Source organism: Natator depressus, chromosome 14, assembly GCF_965152275.1.
Source record: "Natator depressus isolate rNatDep1 chromosome 14, rNatDep2.hap1, whole genome shotgun sequence".
Taxonomy (NCBI): Eukaryota; Metazoa; Chordata; order Testudines; family Cheloniidae; genus Natator; species Natator depressus.
Window position 1 is genome coordinate 35,352,868 of NC_134247.1, and position 17,443 is coordinate 35,370,310.

The 17,443-nt window shown below is 48.1% G+C and overlaps 1 protein-coding gene across 1 annotated transcript in view; it reads right to left on the reverse strand.

The window, feature by feature from the left end:
• Nucleotides 1-9,937, reverse strand: part of LOC141998858 (butyrophilin subfamily 1 member A1-like) — a 55,899-nt gene extending 45,962 nt beyond the window's left edge. The window contains exons 1-3 of the mRNA XM_074971831.1: nucleotides 9,667-9,937; nucleotides 5,960-6,076; nucleotides 200-547 (exon numbers count right to left, since the gene is read on the reverse strand). Coding sequence (XP_074827932.1) covers nucleotides 200-547; nucleotides 5,960-6,065 — 454 coding nt within the window. The 5' untranslated portion in view covers nucleotides 6,066-6,076; nucleotides 9,667-9,937. The remainder of the gene's footprint in view (nucleotides 1-199; nucleotides 548-5,959; nucleotides 6,077-9,666) is intronic.
• Between the last annotated feature and the right edge of the window lie 7,506 nt (nucleotides 9,938-17,443).

The following is a 17,443-nucleotide window of genomic DNA, read 5'->3' on the forward strand; positions in this document are numbered from 1 at the left end:
GGCAATCTGAGTATGAGTGTGAATTTTAGAGCCCTGAGGAAAAAAGCCCCTGTTAAACAGTGAACTAGAACAAACCTTAACCAGAGCAGAGCTACTGCCCCACTATAACAAGAAAAGTCAACCATCATCTCACAATGAACCCTCAGACTCCACTTATTACCCTGTTGAAGACGTCAAAGTATCAGAAGAAATTACTGACCTGCCACCTGCAGTTCCAATAAAGCTTCTTCGTAAGAGACACTGGACTCAAAATAACAACTGTACTGGCCATCATCGGAGGGTCGGATATCGCGTATTCTCAGGGAAACTCTCCCATTGGTGATGTCGTCTTTCAAGAGCTCAGTTCTCCCTCCATATTCCAGCATCTGCTCTCCGTACTGATCCCGCCCACCATAGTACAGGTGCACAACTGCGGAGTACTTGGATCGGAACCATCTCACCTCCATGTTCTCAGCGCTCATCCTGGGGGAGAGGTGGCAGGACAGGACGGCCTCCCCACCTAGGGAGGCAATGACTGGATGGTCAGGTCCAGTCACTGTGAATTGTGCTGTGAAATGTACAAAGGAAAATGGGAATTAAATCGGGAAGTGGCTGGGGGTGGCATTACCTCAGCAGTAAGACTCACAGTAAGAGAGCATCCTGGGTTAGAAGTGAACACCATGTCCCCATGCAGTGCCCTAGGCATGTCTGTGAGTTCAGAGAGTCATAGGCTTGGTGTAACTGCACCTCTGACCCCGCTGTGGTCTGCTCAAGGAATGTCTCCTTAGGTCTCAGGCCTCCAGCCGTCACCTGTCTCTGAACAGGGACCCACGGCCCTCTCACTCCACACTGGGGTTTCAGCCCCTCAATTCACTGTGGTTTTCCCAGAAGGCCTAATCAAAGACCAGCATCTGTGCTTTGCTTTCTCTCTCAGGGCTATGAACAGCGTGTGCCAGCAGCTACCAATAACCAAACAGCTCTTCCAAAGCAGAGAACGTTTAAGGAGAAAAGCCTGACAGAGAAAAGTTACCATAAATCAATCAAAGGTCTGAACACATGTTACACTTGTCCCAAAGGATTCTCATCTGGCACATGGGACTCACTGGTAGGGTTCAAAGTCTTTCAAACCTTTCTGTAAAGGTTGCCTCCTTGGTTAACAGGTCATGTCACTTTGTAGCCCAAGATCTTGGGTCTCTGGTCAGTTCAAATCCAGCTTTTAAACTTAAAATCTTTGGTCTCTTGGGCTTCTGGACCTGGTTTCAGGGCTGGCCTTAGGGAAAATGGTGCCCTGGGCAAACTTGTATTTTGGTGCCTCCCCCCATCACTCTTAGCACCCACAGTTTTCCCACTTCCCCATCACCTCCTTGCCCCACTGCCTCCCTCCAGTGCTTAATTTATATTGAAAGAGATGCTGGAGCTCAGCCCTGGCACTGGCTAGCTGGTCAGATGCCTAGCTCTGAAGACAACAGCGCCGCCAGCAGCAGCGCAGAAGTAAGGGTGGCGTAATATATGGTATAATGCTACCCTTACTGCTGCTGCTGTGACTCGTGGTGCCTGGCAGGCTTTACACTATCACACAGGGGCTGCATCTTGCCAGAGCCTGCAGCCCCTTGGGCCACTCCTGGCTCACCAAGGTGCCATTTCTGATTTTGGGGAGTGGGGGGCAGCTTTAACTGTGATTCCAGGGACTACTTAGGTACCTGAAAACTCTGGGGTTTGTTTTTTTATATAACTTAGTAATTAGCTGACAGGAGCACTGTATCTAATTCCTAGAGGTAAGCAGGGTCTGAATGAACTCTCCCCTGACAGCTAGCTGAAAGGAGGAGAGACTTGAGGAGCAAACTGTATTTACATGAACACACCTACTCTGTGTAAATATCTAGCAGACAGGAGCTGTGTATCTCCAGGTGATCAACTGTGGCTGGTGTTGGGTTACAAATCACTTGGAAACGTAAACCCACTGAACATTAAACCCCACCAAATGAGGGTAGACCCATCCCCACCCCCGTATTCACTCACTATACCCTGCATACTGAACATAGCCGTTGTGTGGATAACTTACCCCATACCTCGATGTCTGTACCCTGACCGGTTAAACTTTTCCCCCAGTCGGGGTGATTGCAGATTATTATGTGATCCTTGCTCCACCAGCTCCTAAATCGAATTTTACACCCTTTGATAATCTGTACCTTATCCCCTGACAACCAGAAACTTCTATGCTTGAACTCTATACCGTTTCTTATTTCAACATTATCTTAATAAAATTATTAAATCTGAATGCAGGGGTAGTGAATGCTGTTATCAATGTTGTTGTCTTTATTGTCTGAGTAGAAGGGAGCAGAACTGTGCTTAACTTATCCCAAATGAGGAGTCACCCTGAGCTGAAAGGACCTCGCTAAGCCAGAGGCTGGAATGCCAGACCTTCCTGTAAAAACAGAGCAGGAGTAGGGACAGGTGTTTTATCAAGGAGGTATGATGCTCCTTAAGGGCCCCATGTCTGGTTTAACTTGTTCCTCCCCACCATTCAGAGATCATGCTAAATAGGTTCCATTAGGAGCCTTTTGTTATTTAGTGTTTAAAAGAGCTGATAATCATTTCTGGGGGGACAGCATTTCTGCCCAACCTCAGAGCTGACAGTCACTAAGAGCTGGATAGAACCTCAACAGACTGACCTGCCAAGGTCACAGCAGACACAGGTGACAGAAGGTGATCAGTGAGAGGAAGGGGGGCTGGTGGGGTAACTAGCCAGAGCAAGGGCTCAGATGGTAGATCAAGCCAGGTGCCTTCTTCCCTGGGTGGGAGGTGAACCCACACAGATGCACCTCTGATCCGTGGTTCCTCACTGACCAAGGACAACCACTGTGAGTGGGGTGGGGGTGAGGGAGCTGAGAAGGGCACAGAAAAGGAACTTTTGGTTGTAGAACTCAAGAACAAGAGGTTGAAGACACTGCCCCACACACTCTGGGGTGAGTGTCCTGCTCACAGTTTTATGATTAGGAATCCTGCTTGTGGCATTTTCCCTAATTAATGTCAGCTGACTTCCCCCCTCCTTTCATTAAGTTTCTTTTCTACGCTCAGATTCTGTGCTTGTGAGTGGGGAAGTGGTGTCTTTCAGAGGCGTTAGTCTCTAAGGTGCCACAAGTACTCCTCGTTGTTTTTGCCGATTCAGACTAACATGGCTACCACTCTGAAACCAAGGGTGGTGTGTAATTTCCCCAGGTTACTGAGTGGGGGCTCGAGCCAGTTCTGGGTTGTTGAAGAGGAACCCCTAGATATTGACCCAGGCCCTGGTTGCTGCCGACTCCACCTGGCCGAAAGGTTACATATAAAAAGAAAGAAAAATATATACAAACTCCAATTAAAGCCCCTTTTTAAGTTTATATGTAAATTTAGAACAATCAGGAGATAATACAGCAAAATATCCCCAATCCCAAGCCTTGAGATATCAGTTCTGGAGCTTTAACACAGATATAAGAAACACAAGTGTGATACTTTGTACTCTATCTTTAGTAGAGATAAGTAAAAATAAATAAAATCTGCTTACTTTTGCTAACAGACACAATCTCTTTTACTGCCATTATCTACTCTATTCTAGTCAATTGTTTTTCACTTCACTAAAAAAGTATTTACTTAATTTTAAAAAAGTTTTTTTTCTCTTTTATTTCCAATGGGAATTTATTTTTCTAATAATTTTGGCATTCATGTTTACCTATCACAATCATATACATGACTCACTAACATTTGACTCCATCCTTACTATTAGTATCAGACTTGGACGCGCATTTATTTTCACATGAATTTTAAGTTATTTTACAGATATAACTAAAAATGCCATTTGAAAATAAGTGACCTTCTGCACAATGGCTAAAGTTATGTGTTTAGCTTTTGTTGTTGTTGTTAAACTGGCACTGCTAAGGTGAGTACAAGCTAAATTTATGTTTTAAAAGGATACTATTATTTGACTGTACCACTTTCAATAATGAATGGCAAAGCACAATATGGTAATAAAAGTACTAATGAGAATTACTCCAGCCAGGACAGGTTAGGCATTTTAGAACTCACTATTCGAAGATTTAAATTTAAGCATAAGAGAGAAATAAGATTATGAAATGCACAGACCAGTCAAATAATAATAATAATAATAACAGCACTGTTATCCTTAAGGAACTTTGAAAGAATAAAATGACAGGGAATATATGTGCATTGTGCATTTTGACAGGAAGTACCAAGAATTAACAACAACAACAACAGTAGTACAAGTGTGTGTTGGGGGGAGAGTTTGTGTGTGCTGAGAGAGTGTGAGAGACAGAGTGTGTGCGTATGAGAGAGAGAGACAGAGTGTATGTTGGGGGAGTGTGAGCGACAGCGCACTGTCTCTTTAAGGCTGAAGACTTGTTCAGACAGCAGCAGCGGCCAGCAGCTCCCACTTGTGACCCAGCGGCAGCAGCACAGACTCTCGTCCACCAACCCCAGCTCAGTGAGACTGGTTACAAGGTCAGGGGGGTGCGGGCGCCCTAACATCAGCCCCCCCCCCCCCCGACCCCACTCTGCACAGCAGACACGAGGCTCCCAGGAGCAGCTCGGCCAGGGGCACCTCCAACCAGGAGCAGCAGCGGCTGCAGATGGAGGCGGAGCAGCGGGGGGAGGAGAGACAGGACACCCCTGCTCCAGACGCCTTGGGTGGTCACCCAGCTCGCCCACCCCTAAGGCCAGCCCTGCCTTGTCTAACCCAGTTTATGCAACTCTCCCTAGGGCTGGTACTTCTCTGGAGCTGCTCCCTGTCCCACACGTAATTGCCCCCCAGGGTTTGTAGCTCCTGAAGGAGGTGGGGTAACCCTCCCCCATGGCGTAGATTACAATCCCCAGCCCACACAGGTACATATAACATGGATAGAGGCCATGGATAAAAGGGACACAAAAATACACAGAACATTCATAAAGTGAATTCGACAGTCCCCAAAAGTCACGTGTGGTTGCAATATCTGCCACGCAGAGTTCACGTGTGTGCTAGACACTGTCCCTATTATCTCTGAATGGGGCTCAACGTGTCTCATTGGCGCCCTGGGGATAATGGTGCTGGGGGCCTGGGTCTCTGATACACCCAGGCCTTTTCGTGCTGCTCCAACACAGGGGCCTCCTCATCTGCAGGAGGGGTGGTGTAAAGGGCGGCAAGGTGTAAAGAGATGAAAACAGATCATCACTACACAGGTGATGGCTTCAAAGGTAAAGTCAGAGGCTAGATAATGGAGGGGAGAAGGAGGCAGATAAAAAAGTGAAGGAAACAGAGAGCCGGTCACTGTGGAATTGCACAGAATGTGGGGGGTGGGGTGTCTCGGTGCAGAGACTCAGCATTCAGAGAGAGCTGGTTAAATTAGCAGGATGGAAACCACAGTAGGAGGGAACTGAAATGCCCGAGTAGCTGTGGAGGCAGCCCTGGGGATGGAGTGGATCACTATAAGGGGTTCACGGAAGGCACAGGATGAAAAAGCCAGCAAATATCCTCACATCCTCACTGTGAGATGAGGTCTAGCTCTGAGCCCCAGTCAGATGTACCTAGTGCAGCATGAATGACGTGGGTTGTTACTTCTAAACTGGAGAGTCTAGGATTCAGGACTCCTTCCTGGCTGAAGAGTCTGATTTGTGATGTACACGGTCTGGCGGTGCAGTGTCTAGGAATTGGAAGTGTCTTTTTAAATAGTTTGCGAGCCCTGTAGTGGTGCTCACCGTGTTCTGTGTTTTTGAAACTGCCAGAAATCAGCCAGAGCAGTAGGAGGGATGTAGCGTCAAGGCCTGACATGATGGTGTGTAGGTAGTAACCATGGTTACTGGGGACTCAGCTGTGCCCTGTGTTTTCTCCATGTAGCTGGTTGTTGGCAAGCTGAGCAGATGTGGTTTGTAAGAGACATCAGTGATGTGAGATGGACGCTGGTGACCAGCAATACCAACAGCAGCCTCCCAGCGAGGAGGCCGGAGCTCCTACCTGACACCAGCCTGTGAACCTGTAGAGTGAGGCAGAGAGCGATGTAGCCGGGCAGAGCAGAGCTCACTGTGGAGCTGGGGTAGAACGAGGGAACCTTCCCCGTCATCGTAGCTTGGTCTGGGGAACAAGAGAAATAACAAACCAGACGGTGAGTGAGTGGGATGCAGAGACAGTGCCACAGTTGTCTGACTTTCATAGCTCTGGTCCATGGATCAGTTACGTTTACATTAGCACACTTTCCAATATTCATAGACTAAGGTCAGAGGGGCCATTAGATCATCTAGTCTGATCTGTGCCATGGGCCAAACACTCTCACCCATTTACCCCTGTATTCAGCCCAAACTTGTGTTTGACTAAAGCATCTTCCAGGAAGTCACTTATCCTTGATCTGAAGACAGCAAGAGACGGACAATTCACTACTTCCCTGGGTAGTTTGTTCCAATGATTAATCACCCTCAGTGTTACAATTCTGTGCCTTATTTCTAATTTGAATTTGTCCAGTTTTATCTTCCAGCCATTGGTTCTTGTTATGCCTTTCTACCCTATATTAAAGAGAATCTTAGTACCCTGTATTTTCTCCATGAAGGTGTGACAGATGGGGAAGTTTACTGAAATATTTGTATGAACTATCAGTAGGACTCTCTACTGAAACCCTTGGCATCACTACTGCTTTGGGGAAAAGAATTGCTTCTCTCGCTGGGACTAGGCTGAACAGGCCAGATATCTGAGATGTAGAGCCACTCAGAGTCCCTGGGCTGGAATCAACACATAGCAATGGAAACAATGAGGAGTCCTGTGGCACCTTAAAGACTAATAAATTTATTTGTGCATAAGCTTTCGTGGGCTGGAGCCCACTTCGTCAGATGCATGAAGTGGAAACTTCAGTGGGCAGATATATATACACATGCAGAAATGGGTGTGTTACATTACTATGCGGAGGACCAGTGCTAATGAGGTCAATTCAATCAGGGCAGATGTGGTCCACTCCCAACAGTTGATGAAAAGGTGAGAACAGATTATAATCAAGGAGGCTGACAAAGGAGGTGCTGTGGTCATCATGAATAGGTTGGATTACGAATGGGATAGAATAGAATAGAATAGAATAGAATACGAATAGAATACCCCTAGAGCCCAGGGGTATTCTATCTGCTACCCAAGATCCATTAAACTGGGAATCCTGGCCATCCCATCATCTCAAGCATCGGCACCCTGACAGCAGGATTGTCTGGCTATTTGGACTCTCTCCTCAGGCCCTACGCTACCAGTACTCCTAGCTATCTTCGAGACTCCACTGACTTCCTGAGGAAACTACAATCCATTGGTGATCTTTCAGAAAACACCATCCTGGCCACTATGGATGTAGAAGCTCTCTACACCAACATTCCACACAAAGGTGGACTACAAGCCATCAGGAACAGTATCTCCAATGATGTCATGGCACACCTGGTGGCTGAGCTTTGCGACTTTGTCCTCACCCACAACCATTTCAGATTTGGGGACGATTTATACCTTCAAGTCAGCCGCACTGCGATGGGTACCCACATGGCCTCACAGTATGCCAACATTTTTATGGCTGACTTAGAACAACACTTCCTCAGCTCTTGTCCCCAAGTGCCCCTCCTCTACTTACGCTACATTGATGACATCTTCATCATCTGGACCCATGGGAAGGAGGCCCTTGAAGAATTCCACCGGGACTTAAACAATTTCCACCCCACCATCAACCTCAGCCTGGACCAGTCCACACAAGAGATCCATTTCCTGGACACTACCATGCAAACAGTCACATAAACACTACCCTATACCGGAAACCTACTGACTGCTATACTTACCTACAGGCCTCCAGTTTTCATCCAGAACACATCACACGATCCATTGTCTACAGCCAAGCCCTAAGATACAACCGCATTTGCTCCAATCCCTCAGACAGAGACAAACACCTACAGGATCTCTATCAAGCGTTCTTAAAACTACAATACCCACCAGGGGAAGTGAAGAAACAGATTGACAGAGCCAGACGGGTATCCAGAAGTCACCTACTACAGGACAGACCCAACAAGGAAAGTAACAGAGCACCACTGGCCATCACCTACAGCACCCAGCTAAAGCCTCTCCAACACATCATCAGGGATCTACAACCTATCCAGGAAGATAATCCCTCACTCTCACAGACCTTGGGTGGAAGGCCAGTCCTCGCTTACAGACAGTTAGCGTGAAACTGCATAGCTGGAATTCATATGCAAACTTGACACTATCAGACTGGGTCTGAAGAGAGACTGGGAGTGGCTAGCTCACTACAAGAAGTAGTTTTCCCTCTTTTGGTATTCTCACCTTCTCATCAACTGTTGGGAGTGGACCACATCCACCCTGATTGAATTGACCTCATTAGCTCTGGTCCTCCTCATAGTAATGTGGAATTGTGTGGATCGTGGGTTCCAGCACAATAAAAGGTCACTCCTATGGGACTGGCTGAAGGCCAGGGCACAGACCAGGCTTTGTGAATCCATGACAGAAAGTCACCTCTCAATCTTCTCTTTGCTAAACTTAACAGATTGATCTCCTTCAGTCTCCTACTGTGAAGTGTTTGCTCCAGCCCACAAATAATTTTTGTGACCCTTTTCTGCAGTGTCTTTGATAGTTTGGGGTACAATCCAGACCAGTAAGGGGTTGTGTCACTGCCCGCCCTTCCCTCCCAACTGCAACTGCTCAGAGCCGCAGAAACCTGCCCTGTCACACAGAGAGCAGTTCAGAGCTGAGCTCTTTTGGAAACATGTCCCTAGGCCTGTATGGCCCCCAGCATCTGCAAGAGGCTTCTTTGCTGTAAAGGGCAGTGGGCTTCCACATGGGGCTCACACCACGTTACACCGATGGAAGCTCTGGCTGGGTCTGGACTGTGATGTGGTGAAGTGGCTGTAACCTGCCTTAGGCCAGGATGGCTGCAGGGGCTGGCATGGCCCAACGAGCAACCACACTGGGGAGGAAGTAGGTGAGAGCAGGGCTGGCGGGTCACAGTGTGTGTCACTCACTGGGCATCTGCATTCAGTGACAGCTGCTGATAGAGCACCAGTGAGAGGTAAAGCTGCCCCTGGCCTGCCAGAAACCCCCCTAAGAGCAACAGCAGCCTCACCAGCTCTCCCGTGGGGTGAGGCCCCCCCCTCCCCAGGATTCCAAGGGCCTCCTGGGCACAGACAGGTGCAACTGACACTCGGAGGGGGAGATTTTTACAAACACAGAGGAGTTAGGGTCAACAGGGAATGGGATTATGCTCCTAAATCCCTTAGGAGGTTTAGAAAATCTCCCCCTTGCTGCACCACTTGCACCCAATCTGGCCCCAGGTGTTTCCCTTCCATCTTTCACACTCTCACTCTGGAGTGTCCCATTAGTGAGCTGAAGATGAAAACACCCGCACACTCCCAACAGCACCCCACGGGAACATTACAGCCGGCGATCGGTGCCTACCCCTGGCTGTCAGTAAATGGAGCAGAACAGCAAACAAACGCAAACCTGGCAGTGGAGAAGGGATTGAGCAGGTCTCTGAATCTGTGTGAGCATTTCTACAGCCACAGCTGCGTTCCCAGTAGGAAAGTGACAGTTTATCCCCCAAATCCCAGGAACAAGGCCTTTTGATAGCAGCAGCTCGTCTGAGTAATCAGCCTGGAACTATCCAGGGAGCAATTCAGCTGAGGTTGCAGTGAGTGACCCCCTACCTGCGGTGTCCTGTGGAGTCGTTTCTGAGCCGTTCCAGTCTCTCCGGGGGGCTCCCTGCTTTGCTACCACCCAGAGCCATTCTCCCTAGGCAGAGCTCCTGCTCCCAGTGACTGGTTCCCTTTCCCAGGCTGTGACACCCATCCTGCCAGAGGGGTCAGGGAGCCACAGGGGTTAACTCCAGCCTGTCCCTGAGCTTTTCATTCAGTTAATGCATTTTATTTGTATGGAAGCCCCGTCCTCTCTTGGCACATCCACCAGCTTCAAAAGTGAAAGAAGGATCGAGGCTGGAACATGACTGACTGGATCTGCCCCACAGGATGGTTATGGCACAAAGATCAAATTCCTCTGACACACCCACAGGGCTAGTGAGAGGGCAGCTTCGGTGCCAGCAGCCTCAGTTCTGCAGGTTGCCTGGTGACGGCCAGTTCTGCAGGCTGTTTGTCCTGTGCGCTACGAATCTCTGTAATTACTTTAGCCCTGTGTAAAGAATGGGACCAAATCCTGCTGCAGCAGCCCCTAGACTCAGTGGCCATGTTAATTCATTCCAGTTCCCTGATGTAAAATTAACCAGTGATTATTTGGGGGACAGAGATTTGCTCTATGCTCTCCAGGGGGCCAGCCAACTCACTGGGCCTCCACTCCTGCTGTTATTCAGATAGCCTGGCCCAGATTCTCTTTCCTGGGCCCTGGCTTCTCTGCTCTTCCCCTAGAAACAGGTCCCAGCAGGGCAGGGAGACAAAAAATAAGATGATGCCTGGCTGCATGCAACAAACCTCCTGAATTCTGTGGGATCTTGGAAAATGCTGAATTCCCTCACTGTGGAATGTTGTGATCATTGGGCCACACAACCACCCGAATTGTGAGCTGAGCTGTGAAAAGTGAGAGAAAGTTGATAAAATATCACAATAGCCGATAGCAATAAATGCTGATAGGAAAAGCTGCAAACAGAGCTGGGGCTACCCAGTTGGAGGTCCTAAGCAGGAATAGTGTGTGTGTGGCGGGGGGTGGCCCTTACCCAGCCCTGCGAATTCTAACTGCATTATTTCCACAAATCAGGCCCCCTGAGCTGCTCGGGGCCCTAAGCAATTGCTTAGTCTGCTTATGCCGAGTGCTGGCTCTGGTGGGAGAGAGGCCGACTGAATCAATCCCCACAGACAGACTCCTGGTTGGCTGGCCCCCTCACCCCCCTCCAAAAACCACACACACAAACTCACTCTCCTGCTGGTAATAGCCTATCCAAAGTGACCACTCTCCTTACAACCTGCATGAAAATCAAAGTGGGCCATTTCCAGCACAAATCCAGGTTTTCTCACTCCCCCACCCCCATACTCACACAAACTCACTCTCCTGCTGGTAATAGCTCATCCGAAGTGACCACTCCCCCTACAATGTGCATGATAATCAAGGTGGGCCATTTCCAGCACAAATACAGGTTTTCTCACCCCCTCCCCACACACACAAACTCACTCTCCTGCTGGCAATAGCTCATCCAAACTGACCACTCTCCCCACACTGTGCATGACAATCAAGGTGGGCCACTTCCAGCATAAATCCAAGTTTAACCAGAACGTCTGGGGAGGGGGAGGAAAAAACAAGGGGAAATAGGCTACCTTGCATAATGACTTAGCCACTCCCAGTCTCTATTTAAGCCTAAATTAATAGTATCCAATTTGCAAATGAATTCCAATTCAGCAGTTTCTCGCTGGACTCTGGATTTGAAGTTTTTTTGTTGTAAGATAGCGACCTTCATGTCTCTGATTGCGTGACCAGAGAGATTGAAGTGTTCTCCGACTGGTTTATGAATGTTATAATTCTTGACATCTGATTTGTGTCCATTTGGATAGGCTATTACCAGCAGGAGAGTGAGTTTGTGTGTGCGGTTTTTGGAGGGGGGTGAGGGGGTGAGAGAACCTGGATTTCTGCAAGAAATGGCCCACCTTGATTATCATACGCATTGTGAAGACAGTGGTCACTTTGGATGGGCTATTACCAGCAAGAGAGTGAGTTTGTTTGTGGGGGGGCGGAGGGTGAGAAAACCTGGATTTGTGCTGGAAATGGCCCAACTTGATGATCACTTTAGATAAGCTATTACCAGCAGGAGAGTGGGGTGGGAGGAGGTATTGTTTCATGGTGTCTGTGTATATAATGTCTTCTGCGATTTCCACAGTATGCATCCGATGAAGTGAGCTGTAGCTCACGAAAGCTCATGCTCAAATAAATTGGTTAGTCTCTAAGGTGCCACAAGTCCTCCTTTTCTTTTTGCGAATACAGACTAACACGGCTGTTACTCTGAAACCTGTATATTTATATCTGCCTACTGTACTTTTCACTCCATGCATCTGATGAAGTGGGTCATAACCCACGAAAGCTTATGCCCAAATAAATTTGTTAGTTTCTAAGGTGCCACAAGGACTCCTCGGGTTTTTTTTCTGATACAGACTAGCACGGCTACCCCTCTGAAACCTGTCTCCCTGTCCAGTGGTTGTTTCACCTCTCTGCTGAGACTCCAAACAGCATCTGCGTCGGTGCCGATTGTGAGGGTGGATGAGGTGATGTGGGCTCCAGTTCCCTATGAAATAGACGAAGACCCAACAGCTCACTTCACACAGGTCACCAGACATTGTCCGTGTATCATTGTCCTGTGCTATTACTAACCGACTGTACCAGTGCCCTAGTGGTGAAAGCCCGGTGTGAGCCAATGCCCAGCCACCTACCTCTCTGTAGCAGAAACCTTTTTGAAGGATCATTGTCCTTCTAGCTGCTTTGATTTCTGGGTTTGATACCTCAATATCTCCCCTGCATTTCCCCAGAATCGTTTGTACAAATTATTGCTGCGAACATTTGTATTGTACTTTTCCATAAGGTTGATTTCTTTCTTTTTTTAAACTCTTCCAAAATTAATGAAAGACTAAATATATAAATTTCAAGGTTGCAGAGTGCACAGGGATGGGTGCAGTATAGGAACCTGACTAGAGCAGGAGGGATCACACCCCTGCTGTGGTAACACCTGCCGGAGGGGTTGCGGCTGGAGAAAGTCTCCATGGGGCTCCCATACAGGAATACCCTTCACACAGCTCTGTCAGTGGGTGGGGGCTGCTCTCCCACAGACTGAGCCAGAGACTTGCCCCAAAACTGGCTGGTGCTGAGGGACCAGCAAGAAGTCAGGAGGACCTAAGCCCCACGCAGTGCCCATGGCCATTCCTTGGAAACACAGCTCCTAGGGAGCATCACTAGCAGGAAGTCCCCTGTGATCACAGCTGCCTCTGGGGAACCCCATAAAGGGGGATCCCCACCATGAATGGGAAGGTGCAGAAAATATCATACAGCCCCAGGTGATATTGCCTTTTCCAATGAATCTCCACTAGGTTGAGGGAAGGACGATGGGTGTCCCCAGCTCTGGCCCATCCATTCCTCGCACCATCTGCTGTAGGATCCATGGAGCACATTCTGCAGGGGGAAGGGGGGAGTGCCACAGAGACCTCTGAGACCATTCACATGGGAGCAGGGAACCCTGATGCAGAAGTTTCCTGTGAGAGCAGATCTGGGCAGGGGGACATGAGTCACCTCCATATTTGGTAACTTTTCTTCACACCAGTTTGTGTTGAAAGGCTCCTTGTCTCTGGAGGCAGCAATTGTTGTAACCTTCAGACTTTACAGCAATAAATAATACGGGTAGCACCATAAAACATTCCCTTATCAGGTCAACGGTTGCTTGTGATGGCCCGGGAGACATTAACTGTCTGGCTCTTGGGAAGTTTCATTCTTAAAAAGAGAAGGAAGAAAAGTTAGAAAACTTCATCTAACATTGAACAAGGTAATAATAGTGGCAGATCCTGGCTCACACAGGGGACAGGGATAAGGGTACAGAACCTCTCGTGGGGCAAGCTCTCACGCTGCCCTAATGGCCCCCTCTCCTGCTGCCACCTACCCACCCCTTGTGCCCCCTGCCAGTGTTCCACCCTTCTCTTATCTTAGCCTGTTCCCTTCTGTCCTTGGCAGATCCAGCCTCATGATCCCCCCACGTGGTCTGTCTGTTCCTGATGCTGGGAGGGGGAAGCAATACTCCTCAGCTCGATGCTTCAAACCTGTGAGCCCCCATCCCGCTCCCACTGAGTGAATGGTTAAAACCCCAACTGACATCAGCTGGGTCCCATGTGGGGCCCTCCCATGTGATTGCCAGTGGCTCAGTATCATGCATGGCAGCAGAGAGATGTCGGGGCAAAATCCAGTCACCTCAGACTGTTTGCCCCCAAACTCTCCTCCCTCTACAAGGGCAGAACCAGGCTTTTAAACCTGGTGATTAAACGGGGATGTCCACTCCACACTGTGTTTATACATGTTAGCCGCTCAGTGACATGCAGGTTACTCCCCAGTGTGGAAATACCCTGATTGCCAAGCAGGAGGACACGAGATCTTCACCCGCTGCTATTTCTCCCAGTGCCTGGTAAATAATTTACCCGACTGATCTGACCCCACCCAGTCTCCCCACCTAGTGTAAAGAAACACTGTAACTGAACTTTCTCCTGTGTCATTTGTGACCCAATTACAATCTGTATGACCCTGTTTAACAGCAGGAGAAAGGAGCAGGTGGTGAAGGAAGGAGGGCGGACAATGAGTAGAGAGGTGTAAAAGCTGAATATACTCTGTGGCTCGGGACCAGAGACGGATGCATATCTCACATTCACCAGTGAGCTAAAAGTGCACTGAGAAGATTTTTCTGCTTCTTCAGGAGAGGCAGGAATATCACAAAGCTTATGTAGGCAGTCAGGGTTATGGAAGTTTTGGAAATTCCTGCCATTGTAAATGCTACAGAACACTAAGGATTCAAAGCCCCTCCCATTTTGAACCTCCCTTTGCTTTCTAGGGCAAGCATTGGCCAAATTCTCCTGGCCTTCAGACAGTGTATTCTGGAGAACATTTAGTCCCTGAACTGTCCTTGCATACAGTGAAGGGATTCTGCAGATCGGCAATACAGACAGACTTGCACAACTGATACTAAATTCCATGTTGGCAAAGTCAAGCATATTTTGCTACCAGGAGCAGTTACTAACTTCCATGGTGTCCTGTCACAATTTGCTACACCTCCCTCCTTTCTAATTGCTCCAAGGATAGTAAATTATAACAACTGGGGGTACACCTGTCACAATTTTTTACCATTCCCATCCTCTGGTCCCATAGTAGCAAATTACGACAGGGCAGCAACAATCTGTCACAATTTGCTGTCTCTCCTCTCTGGCACCCTCTGATCCAGGGGTAGCTAATTGTGAAGGATTAGGTCAGGCAGCTCCAGGTCACATGGAGGATGGTCCTCTTGGCTCCCGACTCCTTCATTGGCCTGCCTGCCCTGTCAATCAGGTTGATCTGGAGCCTTGGCCTCTCCCCATTGGCCCTGGGGACTGCCAGTCTTAGGATCTTAATTTCTCTTCAGCCTTTCCCCTTTCTTTCAGGAGAGTGCCAAACCTCCACTAAGTTTCAGTACAGGGCCAACAACCCCTGTACATTCCCCCTTTCTGCCACATCCAGAATGTCCACACCAGCACATCCAGGTCCCACATTAACAACATTTACAAGCATTTTATATATATAAACATTTAACATATTTAACATTCTATGTCCATTCTTTATCTTATACATGATAACATTCACTAATACAATGCATAAAACCAATCATAATCATCTGTAAATTTAACGGGTGGTTCACCGTTCTTAGTTCCCTGGAACCATCTTAACACGAGTGGTTTATTACCCATATTTTCTATTCCCTATCCCCGAGTAACACTGGGTCAATTTGAGGGATCTGGCCATTTTCATCAGGGTTTGGGTTTGCTCTACTCTGTTCCCCTCGGGATTCAGTTTATGTGACTTGAACCACACTCACACTGGTATCAGTCTCCTCGGGGCATGCTGATCTGTGCCTCCTATGGTCCCTAATCGGACTAAGAGTGCAATGTTTTAGCTGGTCCCTAGGCACTACTCTCTCAGGACCTCCTCATTCAGGCCGGATGGTGTAAACTGGCAGATCGGGGTTGTTGTGAGCAAGTACAATGAGGAGATTTGACTCCCCTTGTCCTGTATTTTATTACATCCCCGGTGTCTACGGTTACGAACTAGGACACGGTCAGCAGGTCTGACGAGAGCCCCACTGGTCTTGTGATCAGAAATCCTCTTCCTACTTTGGGCTGTGTCTTGAGTTGTGCTGAGAGCAACTTCACAGGTTGTCTTCAGCCTGTCATGGTGACCTTTGACCCAAATTGGTCAGCTCATCCTTAGAAAAGATTTTTTGATGCTTCTCTAGCAACATGCTTAAGGGCTAGTCTACACTAGAAGCTCTGTGTCTAGTAAAGACACTCTATGCCGATGGGAGAGAGCTCTCATGTGGGCCTAAAGCTCCACCTCTATGAGAGGCTGTAGCTGTGTCGGTGGGAAAAACTCTCCCACCAATACAGTGCTGTCCACGCTGGTGCTTAGATCGAAGTAACTTACATTGTTCAGGGGGGTGGCTTATTCACACCCCTGAGCGACGTAAATTACACCAAAGTAAGTGGTAGTATAGACAAGCCCTAAGTAACCATCTGTGACAGAATCAACTCTTGGAGCTCTGCTTGAACTGCAACTGGCAATTTGTTCCTCATTCTCTCTTCTTGTCACCCGCAGCTCATCTTCATTCTTTTCAAAGATCATCTCCACCTGAGGAATCACTTCCTCAGGCCGGTGTACCTCAGCAACTCTAATTCGAGGATACAACCCCTCAGCCTTCGCACTTGAGTTTAGAAGACTCACTGGTATTCTTCCTTTCATGGCATTTGTCAGTACATTGGCTGGCTGAAACCCATTAGGAGGCTTGCCCAAGATGCAGGCTCTACAAGCACTTGATATCCATCCGTATTTCCTGGTACCCGGCAGCATTCATCAAGGATCTTCCCTCTCCAGGGAGGAATAGCCACCTTCTCTCTTCCAGCCACTTTCTCATTTCCAATCTGCCCAAGGGGCCCAGGGAATGGTGTCTCTCTGCTCAAGCCAGTACCCTACTCTGCACAGCATTCTTCTGAAAGTGCCTGGGACAGTTCATCCTCCTGTTTCCTTCTCCTGGCAACAGTAGCTCCTGCAGCTCACTAGTGATGTGCATCCCTAGAATCCCTGGGACTCCATCTCCCCTATGATTTCCTTCAGAGACCTTTCAGAGTAGCAGCCGTGTTAGTCTGTATTCGCAAAAAGAAAAGGAGTACTTGTGGCACCTTAGAGACTAACCAATTTATTTGAGCATAAGCTTTTGTGAACATCCGATGAAGTGAGCTGTAGCTCACGAAAGCTTATGCTCAAATAAATTGGTTAGTCTCTAAGGTGCCACAAGTACTCCTTTTCTTTTTGCGAATACAGACTAACACGGCTGTTACTCTGAAACTTATCCATTTATTTTCTTCTAGGTGCTTACAAATTGATTGATTATTTACTCCATTATCTTTCTGGGTACTAAAGTTAGCTGACTGGTCTATAATTCCCTGGGTTGTCCTTGTTCCCCTTTTTAAAGATAGATATGATGTTTGCCTTTCTCCAGTTCTCTGGGACCCCATCCATCCTCCATAAGTTCTTGAAGATAATTGTTAATTGTTCAGAGATCGATTCAGCTAGTTCCTTAAGTAATCTAAGGCTACATCTACACTTGCAGCTGTAGGGCGCCTGGAGTTAAACCTGCCCTCAGAGGCAGCAGCAGGGAAAGCGCTGCCGTCTGTTCACACTGTCAGCTCCAACCGCAGGGGCGTGGCCACATTTACGGCA